This window comes from Trichechus manatus, unplaced genomic scaffold (assembly GCF_000243295.1).
Source record: "Trichechus manatus latirostris isolate Lorelei unplaced genomic scaffold, TriManLat1.0 scaffold00073, whole genome shotgun sequence".
NCBI classification, from domain to species: domain Eukaryota; kingdom Metazoa; phylum Chordata; class Mammalia; order Sirenia; family Trichechidae; genus Trichechus; species Trichechus manatus.
The window spans coordinates 5,704,334-5,722,008 of record NW_004444009.1 but is presented as its reverse complement, the minus strand read 5'-3'; the positions used below and the strand labels follow the sequence as shown (position 1 = coordinate 5,722,008).

The 17,675-nt window shown below is 39.8% G+C and overlaps 1 protein-coding gene across 1 annotated transcript in view; it reads left to right on the top strand.

Moving 5' to 3' along the window:
* The first annotated feature begins 2,332 nt into the window (after window positions 1–2,332).
* The window catches only part of MAN1A2 (mannosidase alpha class 1A member 2), a 288,295-nt gene continuing 272,952 nt past the window's right edge, over window positions 2,333–17,675 (top strand). Inside the window, exon 1 of the mRNA XM_004380347.2 lies at window positions 2,333–3,376. Coding sequence (XP_004380404.1) covers window positions 3,075–3,376 — 302 coding nt within the window. The 5' untranslated portion in view covers window positions 2,333–3,074. The remainder of the gene's footprint in view (window positions 3,377–17,675) is intronic.

Here is a 17,675-nt window from a genome sequence, read left to right as displayed (position 1 = left end):
TGCAGGGGCTGACGAATGCAAAATTGGCAGGTCAGATGGCAGGCTGCTCACTCATGTCCCAAGAACCAGAGGTCAGAGGATGAGGATGATGGGTCATATGAAGGATGGAGAGGGCAAGCTTTGCCAGAATATCCACATATATTGGATGCAGGCCACACCCCCAAGGAAACGCCTCTTTTAACTGATAGGCTGCTCAGAACAAATCACAAAATGGAGGATGATTACATAATATCTGCCAAACCACTGAGAACAATGGCCTAGTTGACACATAACCTTATTAACCATCACAGGTGTCAACCTAGGTAATCTTTACTTTTCAAGACTCATGTAACTTGACATTTCATTGAGTCAATATTTATATTTGCTAATCTTTCCATGGAAAATAACGACCTGAATAGTAGGAAACAGAAGTATTTCTTTTCATGTGGCTTATAGAGAGGCTCAGAATTAGACTTAGTCATAAAATTGGCACATTTTATAAAGAAACTTTGGGAGGACAGGGAGCTTCTTACATCTCCTATTCGCATTTTCACAAGTGTCTGACACAAATTTCACTTTCCATAAGGCATTCTTACTGCCAGCCTGGATGAATTCGTGAGAGGTGGCCCTTAATATGTCTTTGTTTTATTTGGTGAAGTGGGTCAATGACAATGACTTCTTTTGTCACATGGTAGGTAGATATGCAAAGTTTCCAGAAACAGTGGCGACTGGAATGTAAAGAATCGTGCCAATGAATATGAGGCTTTTGCTTCATTTTAAACCTAAGACTGATTGTTTTTCCTGCCACTTAAGGGCCTCTCCAGTCCTTTCAATTCCATCATCACTAAGGATGTGTAGAGAGAATGACAATTTATGGTAATATTAGAGTAAAACACAATCAGAAAGTAAATTTGATGCAAGAGAATATGTGTGTATTGCAAATAAGTTTTTTGGACTTAATCTCAGCATGGCTGCTGCAAAACTATCAATAACAGAACTGACTCAGGTTGTTTTTCAGTCTGAATTTAACCAATATTGTTGTATTTTTGGGTTTCAGTACCTTCTATTCCCTATAATTGCTTTTACCAGGGGTCGGTGTGTGTGTGGGGGGGGCAGGAGGGAGGTAAAGTGAAGGGAGTGAAGATGAACGTTTTCCAGGAATTGAACCACAAAGAGCCTCCTGTCATATATGGGGTACCCAGATTCCTCAGAAAGGTAACCTAATTGAAAGGGCAAGGTATCCATTTTAATTTTAACACAAAACCTGGTACATGGTTGGTGCTCAACATACATGGCTGGAGCCTGGGGTGCCCAACAACGTGCACAGGGGCCGCATGGAAGAAATTTAAGACCTTGTCGTTCAACCCTAGGGACGGACGCTCTATAATTGAAAACAAGATTTCACAGAGCAAGATTAAACGTTAAATTTTAGTCGTCAGAACCGGTTAATTCCAGTAACCCTTAATTCCAGCGATACCTTCGCGACCTGAGCCTTCTCTCTTTCTCGCCCAAATGCCAGGTCAATCAAAGGAACTGGCGAGGGCAAAGCTGTGGGTATGGGTGCAAGTTATCAGTATAGCGCAGATCGTTGACCTTCTCTTCTCGCACACCCAGACCGGAGGGCGGGACGCTTCCGGGGAGCCCGCAGCGGCGCGAGACCGGAACGCGGGCGACGGGCAGGGGAGGGGCGGTGGCGGGGCCGGGAGCGTGCGCGCGCACCTCATACTCCACCGCCCGGGGACGCCCACCCGCGAGTAGGGGCTGGGTAGCTGGCCCGCGCCCCATCCACCCCCCCCCAATTCCGGGTTCCTTTCAGACGTGCGCCTAACGAGTGTGGGACCCACAGCTGCTCTGCGCTCACTCGGCCTAGGGAGGAAGGGGACTAGGCCCGGGCCGCAGTCCCGCACCGCATGGACGTGCTGCCTCTCCCGCTACCGCCAGAGCGAGGGGCTGCGAGCCACCGGAGGTAGCGCGGAGGAGGGCCCCACGGCAGCCGGCGGCCGCGGGGCAAAAGACAGCCTGTTTCTGCTTGCCCGAGGCGCGGCTGGTCCCGCGCGCCCAGGGCCGCCGCCTCCCCGGCTCTGAGCGAGGAATGAGCAGGCGCCTGCCTGGGCCCTCGGACTGAAGAGCTGCGACTCGGCTCCTTCCCCCACCGCGTAGCCGCGGGAACTTGGTCACCGCGGCCGGACGCGGCGGGGTCAGCGGCAGCCTCGCTCCAGGAGCAGGCGCCGGGGTTAACTTAACTGGCAGCCGAGAGGAGGAGGAGCCGGGCGGGGGCGGCCGCCGGTTCTCCCCTCCCCCCCCCAACACGCCGGGGCTTTTTCAGTGGCCGGCGGAGAAGGAAGTTCCGCTCCCTGACAGACCCGTGCGGTAGCGACAGCGGCGGCGGCGGCTTGGAGGGCTCAGGTATTTTGGACCCGATTGCCCTTCGCGCCCGCCGTCCAGGAGCGGCATTAGAGCTCCCTCCGCCGCCCCGAGGCTGCGAGGCAGCGTCGGGAGTTGCCCGCATCCGAGGAGACCTTCCTGCCACTTCATCCAGCGTCACTGCTTCGGCTTCCCAGCGAGGTGGCAGACCTTCCTTTCGTTTTCGCAGACTTCTGGGGAGATCCTTACTTTTTTTGCACCAAGGTTAAGAAATTCTGGAATAGAAGCGCTAGAGGAGGTTCAATGAATCTTCTTTAACTCTGGGATCAAGTAAGGCCCCCCGTTTGGGGCGGGAGACCGTATTTGAGCATCTCAATGGGGAGCAGGAATGGAAGAACCCACCTTGCATCTTTTCTGCAGTGTTGCTTGCTGATGTACCGCTAGGAATGAAGAGGAGACTTGTGATAACCCGAGGAGATACTGAAAGCCAGATGGGAAAGAAAATACCACCGGACACACACTAGTGAACGTCTGGGGGGGTCACAGAATTTTCTGAATGTAATTGGACGAGCATGAAAGAGGAGCTCTCTTAAAAAGCACAACAAACCCTTAAGAGAAGCACTGAGTTTACCCTTTTTTTGTTGCCAAGATTTTGAAGATTGTATTCAATGTATTGTCCATTTGATATAAGATGAAAACTTTATAAAGTATTCTATCCAAGAGCGTGAACGATGACTACCCCCGCCCTGCTGCCCCTGTCTGGACGGAGGATACCGCCTCTGAACCTGGGGCCGCCCTCCTTCCCACATCACAGGGCTACCTTGAGACTGTCCGAGAAGTTTATCCTTCTCCTTATTCTTAGTGCCTTCATCACCCTGTGTTTTGGGGCATTCTTCTTCCTTCCAGACTCTTCAAAACACAAGCGCTTTGATCTGGGTTTGGAAGACGTATTAATTCCTCATGTAGAGGCAGGCAAGGGAGCTAAAAACGCTGGAGTCTTCCTGATCCACGGACCCGATGAACATAGACACAGGTTGGTTTGTTACTGAAATTCTAGTATTAACATTTGGCAAAACAAATATCAATTTGTTTTTTTTTTCAGTACGATGTTATTTTTCCTGAGTCGTAGGAGTTGTGTAGTGATTTCAGAACTGGTTAAATAGAACCGTAGGCTGAAAGCACTCCTAGAGCCTCATCTAAAGTTCAGCTCCTTCCTTTTATGTAGGAGAAACAGTAGTGCTCAGAGAGGTGGTGTCTGATGTGGACAAATGGGAATGGGGATATGAGAACTTCACCTAAGAAAATAGTGCTATATGCTGCACCTTTATTTTTTCAGAATGTGTCGCCCTCAGTCATACATTGAATCATGACAGCCCCAATGGGTTGTTCTCTCCCAAAGGGCTATCATTCTATCGCTCGTAGTTAAAGATTAGTGGTGAATCTTAGCTTTTTAGGAAGACACTCTTGGATGGAATATACCTGTCATTTCTTAACGTGAAAATAGTGATTGTTATTTTAAGGGGATGTTGTTGGTACTCTATATGGAATGAGTTAAGTTCAAGCTACCATTACTGAGCTAAAAGGGTGTTGGTGGGGGGGAACCTCTGGAGTGACTTCATTACTGAGCTAAAAGTGTGTCCGGGGGCCATGGTCTCAGGGTTTTTCCAGTCTCTTTCAGACCAGTCTGGTCTTTCTTTTTTTTGAGGGGCCTTACTTTAACCGGAAACTCTGGTGGCACAGTGGTTAAGAGCTATGGCTGCTAACCAAAAGGTCAGCAGTTCGAATCCACCAGGTGCTCCTTGGAAACTCTGTGGGGTGGTTCTGCTCTGTCCTGTAGGGTCGCTATGAGTCAGAATCAACTCGACAGCAATGGGTTTTTTTTTTTTTAAACTGGTAAGTAATGAAAAATAAACCATTGCCATTGTATTTTCTTATTCATAGTACTTAAGACATACTTGTTGAATTAACTCTTTTTTGTTAATGATTAGTTTAATATAGTAGTTAGGTACTTAAGCTATAAAGTTAGACTCTCTGGATTCATGCCCTGTTTTGTCATGGATGAGATGTTTAATACTGAGCAAATTTTTAAATTTCTCTGTCTAGATTTCGTCTTCTGTATGAAAATGGCATGTGGGTTGTATTGAATGAGATAAGATGTACAAAGCAGTCAGCACAGTTCCTCCAGTTTAGTAGTTGCTCAATAAATGTTAGCTGTTATTATTGTTGGAGTGCTGGTGGCGTAGTGATTTAGAGTTTTGGCTGCTAACCAAAAGTTTGAATCCACCAGCCGCTCCTTAGAAACTCTATGGGGCAGTTCTGCTCCGTCTATAGGGTCACTGTAAGTCGGAATTGATGACAGCAAGTTTTGTTTTTTTGGTTTAGTATTATTATCAATAATTGTAATTTTAATTGAGTCTACTTTGCTTTAAATAGTGTACATATTTTAAAATACATGAGAACTTTACTTTCTAAAGGAACATTTTAAAAACTAGACTGTTGTTCCTTGCCTGTGTATTTATTGCATGTGTGCCAGGCCCTGCTTTTATGGAGCTTCCCATCTAGGGGGGATGACAGATAAGTAAATTTTTTTTTTTTGTGAGTTGTAGTGAGTGTTACTAAGTTGTAGCTACTGCTATCAGAGCACATAATGGGGTGAACCTAGTCCGTTGGGGGGCAGTGGAAGTTGGGGAAGGCTTCACCAAGAAAAAAAATGGCTCAGAAACTTAGAATGAGTAGAGAGATCGCTAAGCAGAGATGTGGGGGAAAATTTGTCAAAGCAGAGGTCACAACACATGTGAGAACCCTAAGTTAAAAGAATGGCTAGTGTAGAGATCTGAGAAACATTTAGTATGGCTAGTGTAGAGAGTAGCAGTGTAGGGCAAGGTGAAGAGACTAGATAAGGGATCAGATTCAGCCTACCTTCACATTATTTTGCCTCCATGTTGTTCCAAATGCTTCAATTAGTTGCTAGCATTTAGAGATCAGGAGATTTTACATAAAATTCTCTGGATTTCTGATTTTTCTTGAAAAATTAAATGATACGGCATCACCCAAATCTGTATTTTCAGGTGGCAGCACTAAGCTGGAACTGGGCTGCTGTTTTTAGAGGGACATGTGCTCTCCATGATATGCCACTCAGTTAAGGAGCCACATAAGTAAATCTAATGAACCAGTATTTAACCTGATTATTGTTGAGTTTGCAGTCCCTAGGCAGGATCCAGCAGAGTTTGTAGACCATGATAAATATTTTGATCTTTATTCTGAGAGCTGTAGGAAGTCATTGAAAGGTTTTAATAAAAGTTAGAGAATTACATGATCATTTTAAATTTTGTAAAAATTTAAATAATCACACTGATTGTAGTGTGAGGACTGGATTGGAGACTAGCAGGAAGGAATGTTGTGAAACCAGTTAGGAGGGTCTAGGTGGCAGGATACTGGTTTATACCACATTATTGATAATGGAGATGGAAAGAAGTAAGTGGAAAAGAGTGATGGGTTCAGTAGATGTTAAGCTATTACATTTCACAGAGATTAGTGATTGAATGTGGAGGCTAAGATAGGATGAGGGAGTTCAGGATAACACTTAGGTTTCTGGGTGATATGGCAATGGATTACTAAGAAATATGCACTATATTCAATTCATGCTTTAACTTATATAATTGATTTGAATGATTTATATAACTTACAGAATCATATGACTTAACATTAATTTAGGATAAAATATTTTCATGAGAAAGCTACTATGTCCCTTCTATTAAGTGGTTCATAAATGATCCAGAGGGTTTTTTTTTTTTTGGTGCGTGTGTACTATTTCATTTTGTTGTTGTTGAGAATGTGCACGGCAAAACATACACCAATTCAACTATTTCTACGTGTACAGTTCAGTGACATTGATTACATTCTTCAGTTGTGCAGCCATTCTCACTCCTCTTTTCTGAGTTGTTTCTCCATCATTAACATAAACTTACTGCCCCCTAAGGTTCATATCTGATCTTTCTAGTTGCTGTTGTCACTTTGTTCCCATACAGATAGTTCTTAAAAGAGCATAATACTCCAAGCAGACATTTTTTTTTGACTAGTTAAGCTAAATTATTGTTTGATTTTAAGAAGACTTCAGGGGATATTTTTTGCTTAAGTTTTATAGATTATCTCAGGGCAGTAGTTTCAGGGGTTCACCCAGCCCCCTTGACTCTATAAAGGCTGCAGTCCATGGTTGTTATTACTGTTATTGCAAAACTGTGTATGTTATAGCGTTAACTGAAATTGTTCCTTATTGTGTACTTTTGGTGTCTTCAATTGCCTTGGTCAAGGTGCACAGACTTCACCCATATTGGGTATTACCTTTCCAATCACCAAAAATAACAAGCGTCTACTATCTACAAAGCTGCTCCACTTCTCTACCCCTGACATACCTGGTAACCATCAAAGAACATTGCTTTCTGTGTGTATACCTATTCTACCAGCAGTGTATAAGAGTTCCAGTGTCCCCACAACCTCGCCTCCATTTGTTGTTTTGTTATTTTGACAGTGCCAGTATTGTCTGGGTGATACGGCATCTTATTGTAGTTTTGATTTGCATTTCTCTGATGACTAATGATGGAGAGCATTTCCACATGTGTCTGTTAGCTGCCTGAATGTCTTCTTTGGTGAAGTTCATATGTTATCTTCCAGGAACTTTACAGTTTTAGCTTTAACATTTAGGTCTTTGATCCATTTTGAGTTAGTTTTTGCATATGGTGTGAGGTGTGAATCCTGTTTTATTTTTCTGCAGATGGATATCCAGTTTTGCCAGCCCCGTTTGTTAAAAGAGACTGTTTCTTCCCCATATAATAGATTGCAACCCTTTGTCAAAGACCAGCTGGCCATAGATGGATTTACTTCTGGGTTCTCTGTTATTTTCCATTGGTCTGTGTGTCTGTCATTGCACCAGTACCAGGCTGTTTTGATTACTGTAGCTGTATAGTAAATTTTGAGATTGGAAAGTGTGAGGCCTCCTACTTTGTTCTTCTGCTTCAGTACTGCTTTAGCTATTCAGGGTCTTTTTTTTTTTTTCCATATAAAGTTGGAGTTTAGTTTTTCCATTTCATTAAAGAATGTTGTTGGGATTTGGATTGGGATTGCATTGTATCTGTAGATCACTTTGGATAGTATTGACATGTTCACAATGTTAAGTCCTTCAGTCCATGAGCATGGAATGTCATTCCATTTATGTAGGTCTCTTTTGGTTTCTTGCAGTAGTATTTTATAGTTTTTTTTTTTTATAAGTCTTGTACATCCCTGGTTAGGTTTATTCCTAGGTATTTTCTCCTTTTGTGGGCTATTGTAAATGATGGTGTTTTCTCGATTTGCTTTTTGGAGTTCTCCTCCTTAGTGTAGAGGAACTCAGCTGATTTTTGTGTGTTGACCGTGTACCTTGCCACTTTGCTGAATCCTTCTATTAGTTCCACTAACTTTCTTGTGGACTCTTTGGGGTTTTCTGTGTATAGGGTCATGTCATCTGCTAATAGAGATGGTTTTACTATTTCCTTCCCAATTTGGGTACCGTTTATTTCCCTTTCTTGCCTTATTGCTCTGGCTAGGACTTCCAGTACAGTATTGAATTAGAGTGGTGATAATGGGCATCCTTGCTCTCAATCTTTCTTCCTTGAGAATAATATTGGCTGTTGGTTTTGCATACATGTCCTTAATTATGTTGAGGAATTTCCATTCTTTTCGTATTTTGCTGAGGCTTTTAATCAGGAAACGGTGTTGGATTTTATCAAATGCCTTTTCTGCATCTATTGAGATGATCATGTGATTGTTTTTCTTTGTTTTATTTGTGTCGTGGATTATGCTGATTGATTTTCTAATATTGAACCACCCTTGCATCCATGATATGAATCCCACCTGACCATGATGTATTATTTTTTTGATATGCTGTTGATAATTCTGGGGTAATGTTCTGTATACATTGGCTAGAATTTTGTTGAGAATTTTTGTGTCTGTATTCATGAGGGATATTTTCTTTTGTAAATTTCTTTTTTTGTGGTGTCTTTGCCTGGCTTTGGTGTCAGGATTATACTGGCTTTATAGAATGAATTAGGGAGTATTCTTTCCTTTTCTGTGTTCTGAAATAGTTTGAGTAGAATTGGTATCAATGCTTCTCTGAATGTTTGGTAGAATTCTTCAGCGAAGCCATCTGGACCGGGACTTCTTTAAAAAAAAAATTTTTTTTATTGTACTTTAGATGAAGGTTTACAGAACAAATAGTTTAATGAAAAACAGTACACATATTGTTTTATGACATTGGTTAACAACCCCACAACATGTCAGCACTCTCCCTTCTCAACCTGGGAGGATCTTTTTTTTTTTTGTGAAAATATACACAGCCAAAGATACACCATTTCAAAAATTTCTACGTGTACAATTCATTGACATCAGTTACATTCTTCCAGTTGTGCTGCTATTCTCACTATCGTTTTCAAAATTATTCCATCACCATTATCTTCAACTCACTGTCCCCAAGGCTTCCCATCAAAATTTTTGAGTTGCTGTTGTCAATTTGATCTCACATAGACAATTCTTTTTTTTTGAGCTTTAGATGAAGGTTAACAGAACAAGTAGTTTCTCATTAAACAGTTAATACACATATTGCCGTGTGACAGTGGTTAACAACCCCACGACATCTCAACACTGTCCCTTCTCAACCTTGGGTTCTCTATCACCAGCTTTCCTGTCCCCTCCTGCCTTCTAGTCCTTGTCCCTAGACTCCTGTGTCTCATTAGTCTCGTTTTGTTTTATGGGGCTGTCCAATCCCTGGCTGAATGGTGAACCTTGAGAGTGACTTCACCACTGAGCTAAAACGGTGTTCGAGGGCCAAACTCTCAGGGTTTCTGCAGTCTGTGTCAGGCCGGTAAATCTGGTCTCTTTTTGTGTGTTAGAATTTTGTTCTACATCATTCTCCAGCTCTATCCAGGACCCTCTGTTGTGATCCCTGTCAGAGCAGTCAGTGGTGGTAGCTGGGCATCATCTAGCTGTACTAGAGTCAGTCTGGTGGAGGCCTTGGTAGCTGTGGTCCATTAGTCCTTTGGACTGAACTTTTCCTTGTATCCTGTTCTCTTCATTCTCCCTTGCTCCCCAAGGGGTAAGACCAGTGGAGTATCTTAGATGGCTACTTACAGTCTTTTAACCCCAGATGCTACTCACCAAGGTAGAATGTAGAACATTGTCTTTATAAACTGTGTTCTGCCAATTGAGCTAGATGTTCCCTGATACCATGGTCCCCACAGTGGACTGGGGCTTTTTGGTTGCGAGTTTTTTTTTCCCATGATATCTTCAATTTCTTCTTTTGTTATGAGTCTGATTTTCTGTCTCTGTAGTAGTTTAGGTAGGTAGTGTATTTCTAGAAATTTGTCCATTTCTTCTAGGTTTTTAAATTTGTTGGAGTACAGTTTTTCATAATATTCTGTTATAGTCCTTTTTATCTTGGTTCTTTTGTAATGTCACCCATTTCATTTTTTATTATTTGCATCTTCTCATTTTGTTTTGGTCAATTTGGTCAGTGGTTTTTCAGTTTTATTGATCCTTTCAAAGAACCAACTTCTAGTCTTGTTGATTCTTTCTGTTGTTTTTCTGTTTTCTATTTCATTTGTTTCTGCTCTAATCTTTGTTATTTCCTTTCTTTTGTAACTGTGATCTTCTTTCAGTCTTTCTTTTTTACTTGTTCAAGTTGTTGGGTTAAGTTATTGATTTTGGACCTTTCTTCTTTTTGGATATATGCGTTTGTTGCTATAGATTTTCCTCTGAGCACTGCTTTTGCTGTGTCCCAAAGGTTTTGGTATGTTGTGTTTTCATTCTCATTTGATTCTAAATATTTTTTAATTTCATTTTTTATTTCTTTTATGACCCAGTAGTTTTTAAGTGATGTGTTATTGAGTTTCCATGAATTTAATTTTTTTCTTTGTTCTCTCTGTTATTGATTTCTGGTTTTATAGTGTTCTGGTCAGAGAAGATGCTTTATATTATTTCAGTGTTTTTTAGTTTACTGAGGTTTTCTTTGTGGTTTAACATATGGTCTGTTCTGGGATAATGTTCTTTATGTATTGGAGAAGAATGTGTATTGTGCTGCTGTTGGGTGGTGTGTTCTGTATATGTCTATGAGGTTGAGTTGGTTTTGTTATTTAGATAGTCTGTATCTTTGTAGATTTTCTTTCTAGTTTTTCTATCATCGAAAGGTGTGTGCTAAAGTCTCCTGCTATTGTAGAACTGCTCATTTCTCTTTTCAGTTCTGTTAGAGATTGTTTTATGTATTTTGGAACTCTGTCATTGGGTGCATGAATATTTATTATTGTTGTGTCTTCTTGGTGAATTGACCCTTTAATTGTTATATAATGCCCTTCTTTTTCCTTTATAATAGATTTTGACTTAAAGTCTGTTTTGTCGGAAATTTTTATTGCCACTCCTGCTCTCTTTTGGTTACTGTTTGCTTGATATACTTTTTTCCCATCCTTTGATTTTTAACCTTTTTATGTCATCGTGTCTAAGTGTGTCTTGTAGGCAACATATTGATTGGTCATTTTTTTTAATCCATTCTGCCACTCTGTGCTTCTTGACTGGTGCATTTAATCCATTTACATTCACTGTGACTATCGATAGGTATGAATTCATCGCTGTCATTTTGTTATACTTTTTTTGTAGTGTTAATGGTTTGTTTCTCTTAATTTTCTGTGCTGAGTTCTTTTGTGTATGGATTTCTGTTTTCTATCATTTGTTGATTTGTGTTTACTGAGTCTTTTTGATTTTCTTTTGTATTTTGGCAAGTAGATTTATTAATTTTCTTTGTGGTTAAAAACCAAACCCGTTGCCGTTGAGTCAATTCCAACTTATTACAACCCTGTAGGACAGAATAGAGGTGGCCCATAGAGTTTCCAAGGCTGTAATCTTTAGGGGCACAGATTGCCAAATCCTTCTTCTTTGGAGTGACTGGTGGGTTCGAACTACTTCAGGTTGGTGCTAGCAGTTAGTGCGTCTGCTGGAGAACAGAACAGGATGTCTCTGTAGCCATTAGGCAGCAGTGCTTCCTGAATGGACATGTTAGGTCCTCTGCACATGCACGAATTGGCATCTCAGTAGGTGGTGGGGGATCGAGGGGTTTCAGAGCATGTTAGCATGTTACCTTTTGGTTAGTGGTTGAACACTTAACCACTGTGTCACCAGAGCTCCTCTCTTGGTGGTTACTCTGAAGTTTACCTTTAACTTCTTTCGATTAAAACAGTCTGTTATATCTTGAAATCTACTTGACTTCTTCATGTGGAAGTTGTATAACTACACCATTTATTCCTTGTTTTGTTTTGAAGTTGTCGTTGTTTACAGCTTCACATCTCTGATTCACTATAATTAGTTTTGCAGCATTATTTTACTTTTGTGATGTCTTTATATCTCTGTCATGCTGTTGTATGTCTTTATCTCAGGTGCTTGTCTGATGTTCTCTGTCTGAAGGGCTCCTTTTAGTATTTCTCGCAAGGTTGGTCTTATGTTTGGAAATTCCCTTAATTTCTGCTTCCTGGGGAATGTCCTAGTTACCCCTTTGTTTTTGAAAGACAGTTTTGCTAGATGTATGCTTCTTGGTTGGCAATTCTTTTCTTTCAGGATTTTGCATATATCGTCCCATTGCCTTCTTGCCTGCATGGTTTCTGAAGAGAAATCAGTGTTTAGTCTTATTAATGCCCCTTTGAAAGTGATATTTCAGTTTTCACGTGCTGCTCTCAAAATTCTTTCTTTGTCTTTGGTTTTGGAAAGTTTGACTATGATATGTCTTGGTGAATTTCTTTTGCGGTCTATTCTGTATGGGGTTCATTGAGCTCCTTGGATGGAAACCTTCTTGTCTTTTGTTATATTTGACAAGTTTTCTGCCAATATATCTTCAAAAAGTCTCTACTTTTTTTTTCTGTTCTTCTGGAATTCCTACTGTGTGTAAATTATTCTCCTTGATGATGTCCCATGTAAGTTTTAGGCTTTCTTAATTTTTCTTCAGTCTTTTTTTTGATTGTTTCTCAAACAGTTAGTATCACAGGGTTTGTCCTGTATTTTGTTGATTCTTTCTTTCATTGATTCAGTTTTACTTCTGTGTTCTTTCATTATCTGTTTCTGATATTTTATTGTTAAGCTTCTGACTTTCTTGCTGTTGTTTTTGTATGGTTTCTATTTGTGTATTTAGTTTGTCATTTTGTTCTTGTATTGTTTTCCTGAATTCTTCTAGCTTTTTTCCTGTGTTTTCCTTGATCTTTTTGAGGACTCAAAATGTAAGTCTTTATCAGGTAGATTTATTATCAGTTATTCATCAGGAAGGTTTTCTGTCCCTTTATTTTGGTCACTTGCTTGAGCTGTCTTGTCTTGTTTCTTCATATGATTAGTTATTGGTTACTGTTTCTGAGATATTAAAGTATTAATTAATTTACTGATATATATTTTTATTGACTTTGTTTTGTCCTGATTTTTTTGTTTTGTTTTGATACATCAGGAACTTTCTCTTCTTTCTCTTTTTTTTTTTATTGTTGTAGTTAAATGAAGTTTTCATTTCAAGTTAGTCTCCCATACAAAATTTTATACATACATTGTTACGTGACCCTAATTTCTTACCCCATTCTGTGACAGCACACTCCTCCTTTCCGCCCCTGATTCTCCATGTCCATTTAGTCAGCTCCTAACCCTCTCTACCTTCCCATCTCACCTCTGGACAGAAGCTGCCCCTTTGTTCTCTTGTATTTACATGACTAAGAGGCACACTTTCATGAGTATCACTTTGTATTTCACCGTCCAGTCCAATCCCTGTCTGAAGAGATCTCGGAAATTGTTTTAGTTCCGGGCTGATAGAGAACCCAGGGGCCATGCTTTCTGGGGTACCTCCAGTCTCAGACCATTAAGTCTGGTCTTCTTACTAGAATTTGAGTTCTGCACCCCATTTTTCTGCTGCTTCATCAGGGACTCTCTGTTATGTTCCCTGTCAGGGCGGTCCTTGTTCTTCTGGTCTCAAGCTGATGAAGTTTCTGGTTTATGTGGCCCTTTCTGTCTCTTGGGCTAGTACTTTCCTTTTGTCTTTGATGTTCTTCGTTCTCCTTTACTCCAAGTGGTTGGGACTTAAGACCCCAGATGCCACTCACCAAAGTAGGATGCAGAACATTTTCTTTATAAGCTTTGTTATGCCAGTTGACCAAGATGTCCCCGGAAAGCATGGTCCCCAGACCCCTACCCCTGCTACTCTGTCTCTCAAAGTATTTGATTGTATTGAGGAAACTTCTTAGCTTTGGTTTAGTCCAGTCATGCTGGCTTCCCCTGTAGTGTGTGCTGTCTTTCCCTTCACCTAAGATGATTCTTATCTACTATCTAGTTAGTGAATAAGCATCACCCTTCCTTCCCACACCCATAACCATCAAAGAATGTTTTCTTCTGTGTTTAAACCTTTTCTTGAGTTCTTATAATAGTGGTTTTATACAGTATTTGTCCTTCTGTGACTGACTAAATTCACTCAGCATAATAAGTTCCAGCCTCCACCGTGTTATACGATGTTTCACAGCTTCATCGTTATTTTTTATCATTGCGTAGTATTCCGTTGTGTGGCTATACCATAATTTATCCATTTGTCCGTTGATGGGCACCTAGGTTGTTTCCATCTTTTTGCTATTGTAAATGGTGCTGCAGTGAACATGGGTGTGCATATATCCGTTTGTGTGATGGCTCTTATTTCTTTAGGATATATTCCAAGGAGCGGGATAGCTGGGTCGTATGGTACTTCTATTTCTAGTCTTTTAAGGGGGCGCCAAATCAATTTCCAAAGTGGTTGTACCATTTTACATTCCCACCAACAATGTATAAGTGTTTCAGTCTCTCCACAACTACTCCAGCATTTATTATTTTGTGTTTTTTGGATTAAGGCTAGCCTTGTTGGGGTAAGATGATAGCTCATTTTAGTTTTGATCTGCATTTGTCTAAATGGCTAATGCTGGTGAGCATTTCATCATGTGTCAGCCGCCTGAATATCTTCTTTGGTGAAGTGCCTGTTCATATCCCTTGCCCATTTTTTAATTGGGTTATTTGTCTTTTTGTTGTTGAGGTTTTGCAGTATCTTGTAGATTTCAGAGATTAGATGCTGATTGGATTTGTCATAGCAAAAAATTTTTTCCCAGTCTTTTTACTCTTCTGGTGAAGTCTTTTGATGAGCATAACTGTTTGATTTTTAGGAGCTCCCATTTATCTAGTCTCTCTTCTGGTGCTTGTACATTGTTACTTACAGTTCGTATTGTGTTTATGCCATGTGTTAGGGCTCCTAGCGTTGTCCTTATTTTTTCTTCCATGATCTTTATTGTTTTTGATTTTGTATTTAAGTCTTTGATCCATTTTGAGTTAGTTTTTGTACATGGTGTGAGGTATGGGTCTTGTTACTTTTTTTTTCAGGTGGATATCCAGTTACGCCAGCACTGTTTGTTAAAGAGACTGTCTTTTCCCCAGTTAATGGACTTTGGGCCTTTGTCAAAAATTAGTTGCTCATAGGTGAATGAGCTTATATCTGGATTCTCAAGTCTGTTCCATTGGTCTATATATCTGTTGTTGTATCAGAACCAGACTGTTGTGACTACTGTGGCAGTGTAATAGGTCCTAAAATTAGGTAGTGTAAGGCCTCCCACTTTGTTCTTCTTCTTGAGTAATGCTTTATTTACTCATGGCCTCTTCCTTTTCCATATGAAGTTGGTGATTTGTTTCTCCATCTCATTAAGAAATGCCTTTGGAATTTGGATCGGGATTGCTTTGTACCTGTAGATTGCTTTGGGTAGAATTGACATTTTCACTATGTTGAGTCTACCTATCCATGAGCAAGGTATATTTTTCCACTTAATGCAGGTTTTTTTTAGTTTCTTGCAGTAGTGTTTTGTAGTTTTCTCTGTATAGATCTTTTATGTTTCTGGTTAGATTTATTCCTAAGTATTTTATCTTTTTCGGGGCTACCGTAAATGGTATTGATTTGGTGATTTCCTCTTCAAAGTTCTGTTGGTGTAGAGGAATCCAACTGATGTTTGTATGTTTATCTTGTATCCTGCAACTTTGCTGAAATCTTCTATTAGTTCCAGTAGTTTTCTTGTGGATTCTTTGGGGTTTTCTGCATGTAAGATCATATAATCTGCAAATAGAGATACTTCAATTTGGATGCCCTTTATTTCTTTTTCTTGCCTAATTGCTCTAGCTAGGACCTCCAGTGCAATGTTGAATAAGAGTGGTGATAGAGTGCATCCTTTTCTGGTTCCTGTTCTCAAGGGGAATGCTTTCCAAGTCTTTCCATTTAGGATGATGTTGGCTGTTGGCTTCGTATAAATGCTCTTAATTATATTGAGGAATTTCCCATCTGTTCCTGTTTAATTGAGAGTTTTTCATGAATGGGTGTTGGACTTTGTCTAATGCCTTTCTGCATCGATTGATAAGATCATGTGGTTCTTGTCTTTAGTTTTATTTATGTGATGGATTACACTGATCGTTTTTCTAATGTTGAACCATCCCTCCATCATACCTAGTATAAATACTAATTGGTCATGGTGAATTATTTTTTTGATATATTGCTGAATTTTATTGGCTAGAAATTTGTTGAGGATTTTTGTGTCAATGTTCATAAGGGATATTTGTCTGTAATTTTCTTTTTTTGTGGTGTTTTTACCTGGTTTTGGTATCAGGGTTATGCTGGCTTCATAGAATGTGTTTGGGAGTATTCCATCCTTTTGTATGGTCTGAAATACCTTCAGTAGAAGTGGTGTTATCTCTTCTCTGAAAGTTTGGTAGAATTCTCCAGTGAAGCCATCCGGGCCAGGGCTTTTCTTTGTTGGAAGTTTTTAAATTACCTTTTCAATCTCTTCTTTTGTTATGGGTTTATTTAGTTGTTGTACCTCTGTTTGTGTTAGTTTAGGTAGGTAGTGAGTTTCTAGAAATTTGTCTATTTCTTCTTGGTTTTCAAATTTGTTAAGAGTACGGTTTTTCATAGTAATCTGTTACAATTCTTAATTTCAGTTGGGTCTGTTGTGATATCACACATCTCATTTCTTATATGGGTTATCTGCTTCCTCACCTGTTTTTCTTTTGTCAGTTTGGTCAATGGCTTATTAGTTTTGTTGATCTTTTCAAAGAACCAGCTTTTGGACTTGTGAACTGTTTCAATTGTCTTTCTATTCTCTATTTCATTTAATTCTGCTCTAATTCTTATTATTTCCTTCCTTCTGGTGCCTATGGGCTTGTTTTGCTGCTCTCTTTCTACTTGTTCCAGTTGTAAGGTTAATGTTTTGATTATGGCTTTTTCTTCCTTTTGGATGTGTGCATTTATTGGTATAAGCTGACCTTTCAGCACTGCTTTTGCTGTGTCCCAACGGTTCTGGTAGGATGTGGTTTCATTCTCGTTTGATTCTATGAATTTCTTTATTCCATTCTTAATTTCCTCTATCACCCAGTAGTTTTTGATCAAGGTGTTGTTCAGTTTCCATGTGTTTGATTATTTTTTGTTTTTGTGTTGTTGATTTCCACTTTTATGGCTTTATGGTCAGAAAGATGCTTTGTAATATTTCGATGTTTTGGATTTTGTTAAGGCTTGCTTTATGGCTTAATATGTGGTCTGTTCTGGAGACTGTCTCATGTGCGTTGGAAAAGAAAGTATACTTCGCTGCTGTTGCGTACAGTGTTCGGTATATGTCCATGAGATTATGTTGGTTGATTGTAGCATTTAGCTCTTCCTTGTCTTCGCTGAGCTTCTTTCTGCATGTTCTGTCCTTCACCAAAAGTGGTGTGTTGAAATCTCCTACTACTATTGTGGAACTGTCTATCTCTCTTTTCAGTGCTGTTAGAGTTTGTTTTATGTATTTTGGAGCCTTGTCATTGGATGTGTAAATATTTATTATAGTTATTTCCTCCTGGTGTACTGACCCTTTAATCATTATACAGTGCCCCCTTCCTTTTCGTTTCTGATGGATTTTACTTGGAAGTCTACTTTGTCAGAAATCAATATTGCCACTCCTGCTCTTTTTTGAGTGTTGTTTGCTTGCTATATTTTTTTCCATTCTTTGAGTTTTAGCCTGTTTGTGTCTTTAAGTCTAAGGTGCATCTCTTGTAGGCAGCCTATAGACGGGTCTTGTTTTTTATCCAGTTTGCCACTCTCTGTCTCTTTATTGGTATGTTAAGTCTGTTTTCTTTCAACGTAATTGTTGCTAGGTATGAGTTTAGGGCTGTCGTCCTGATGTCTCTTTTTGTGTGTTCACAGTTTCTTTGTTCCCCTTAATTTACGGTGCTAAGTTGTTTTTCTTTATATATTTTTTCATCTTTTTCATTGT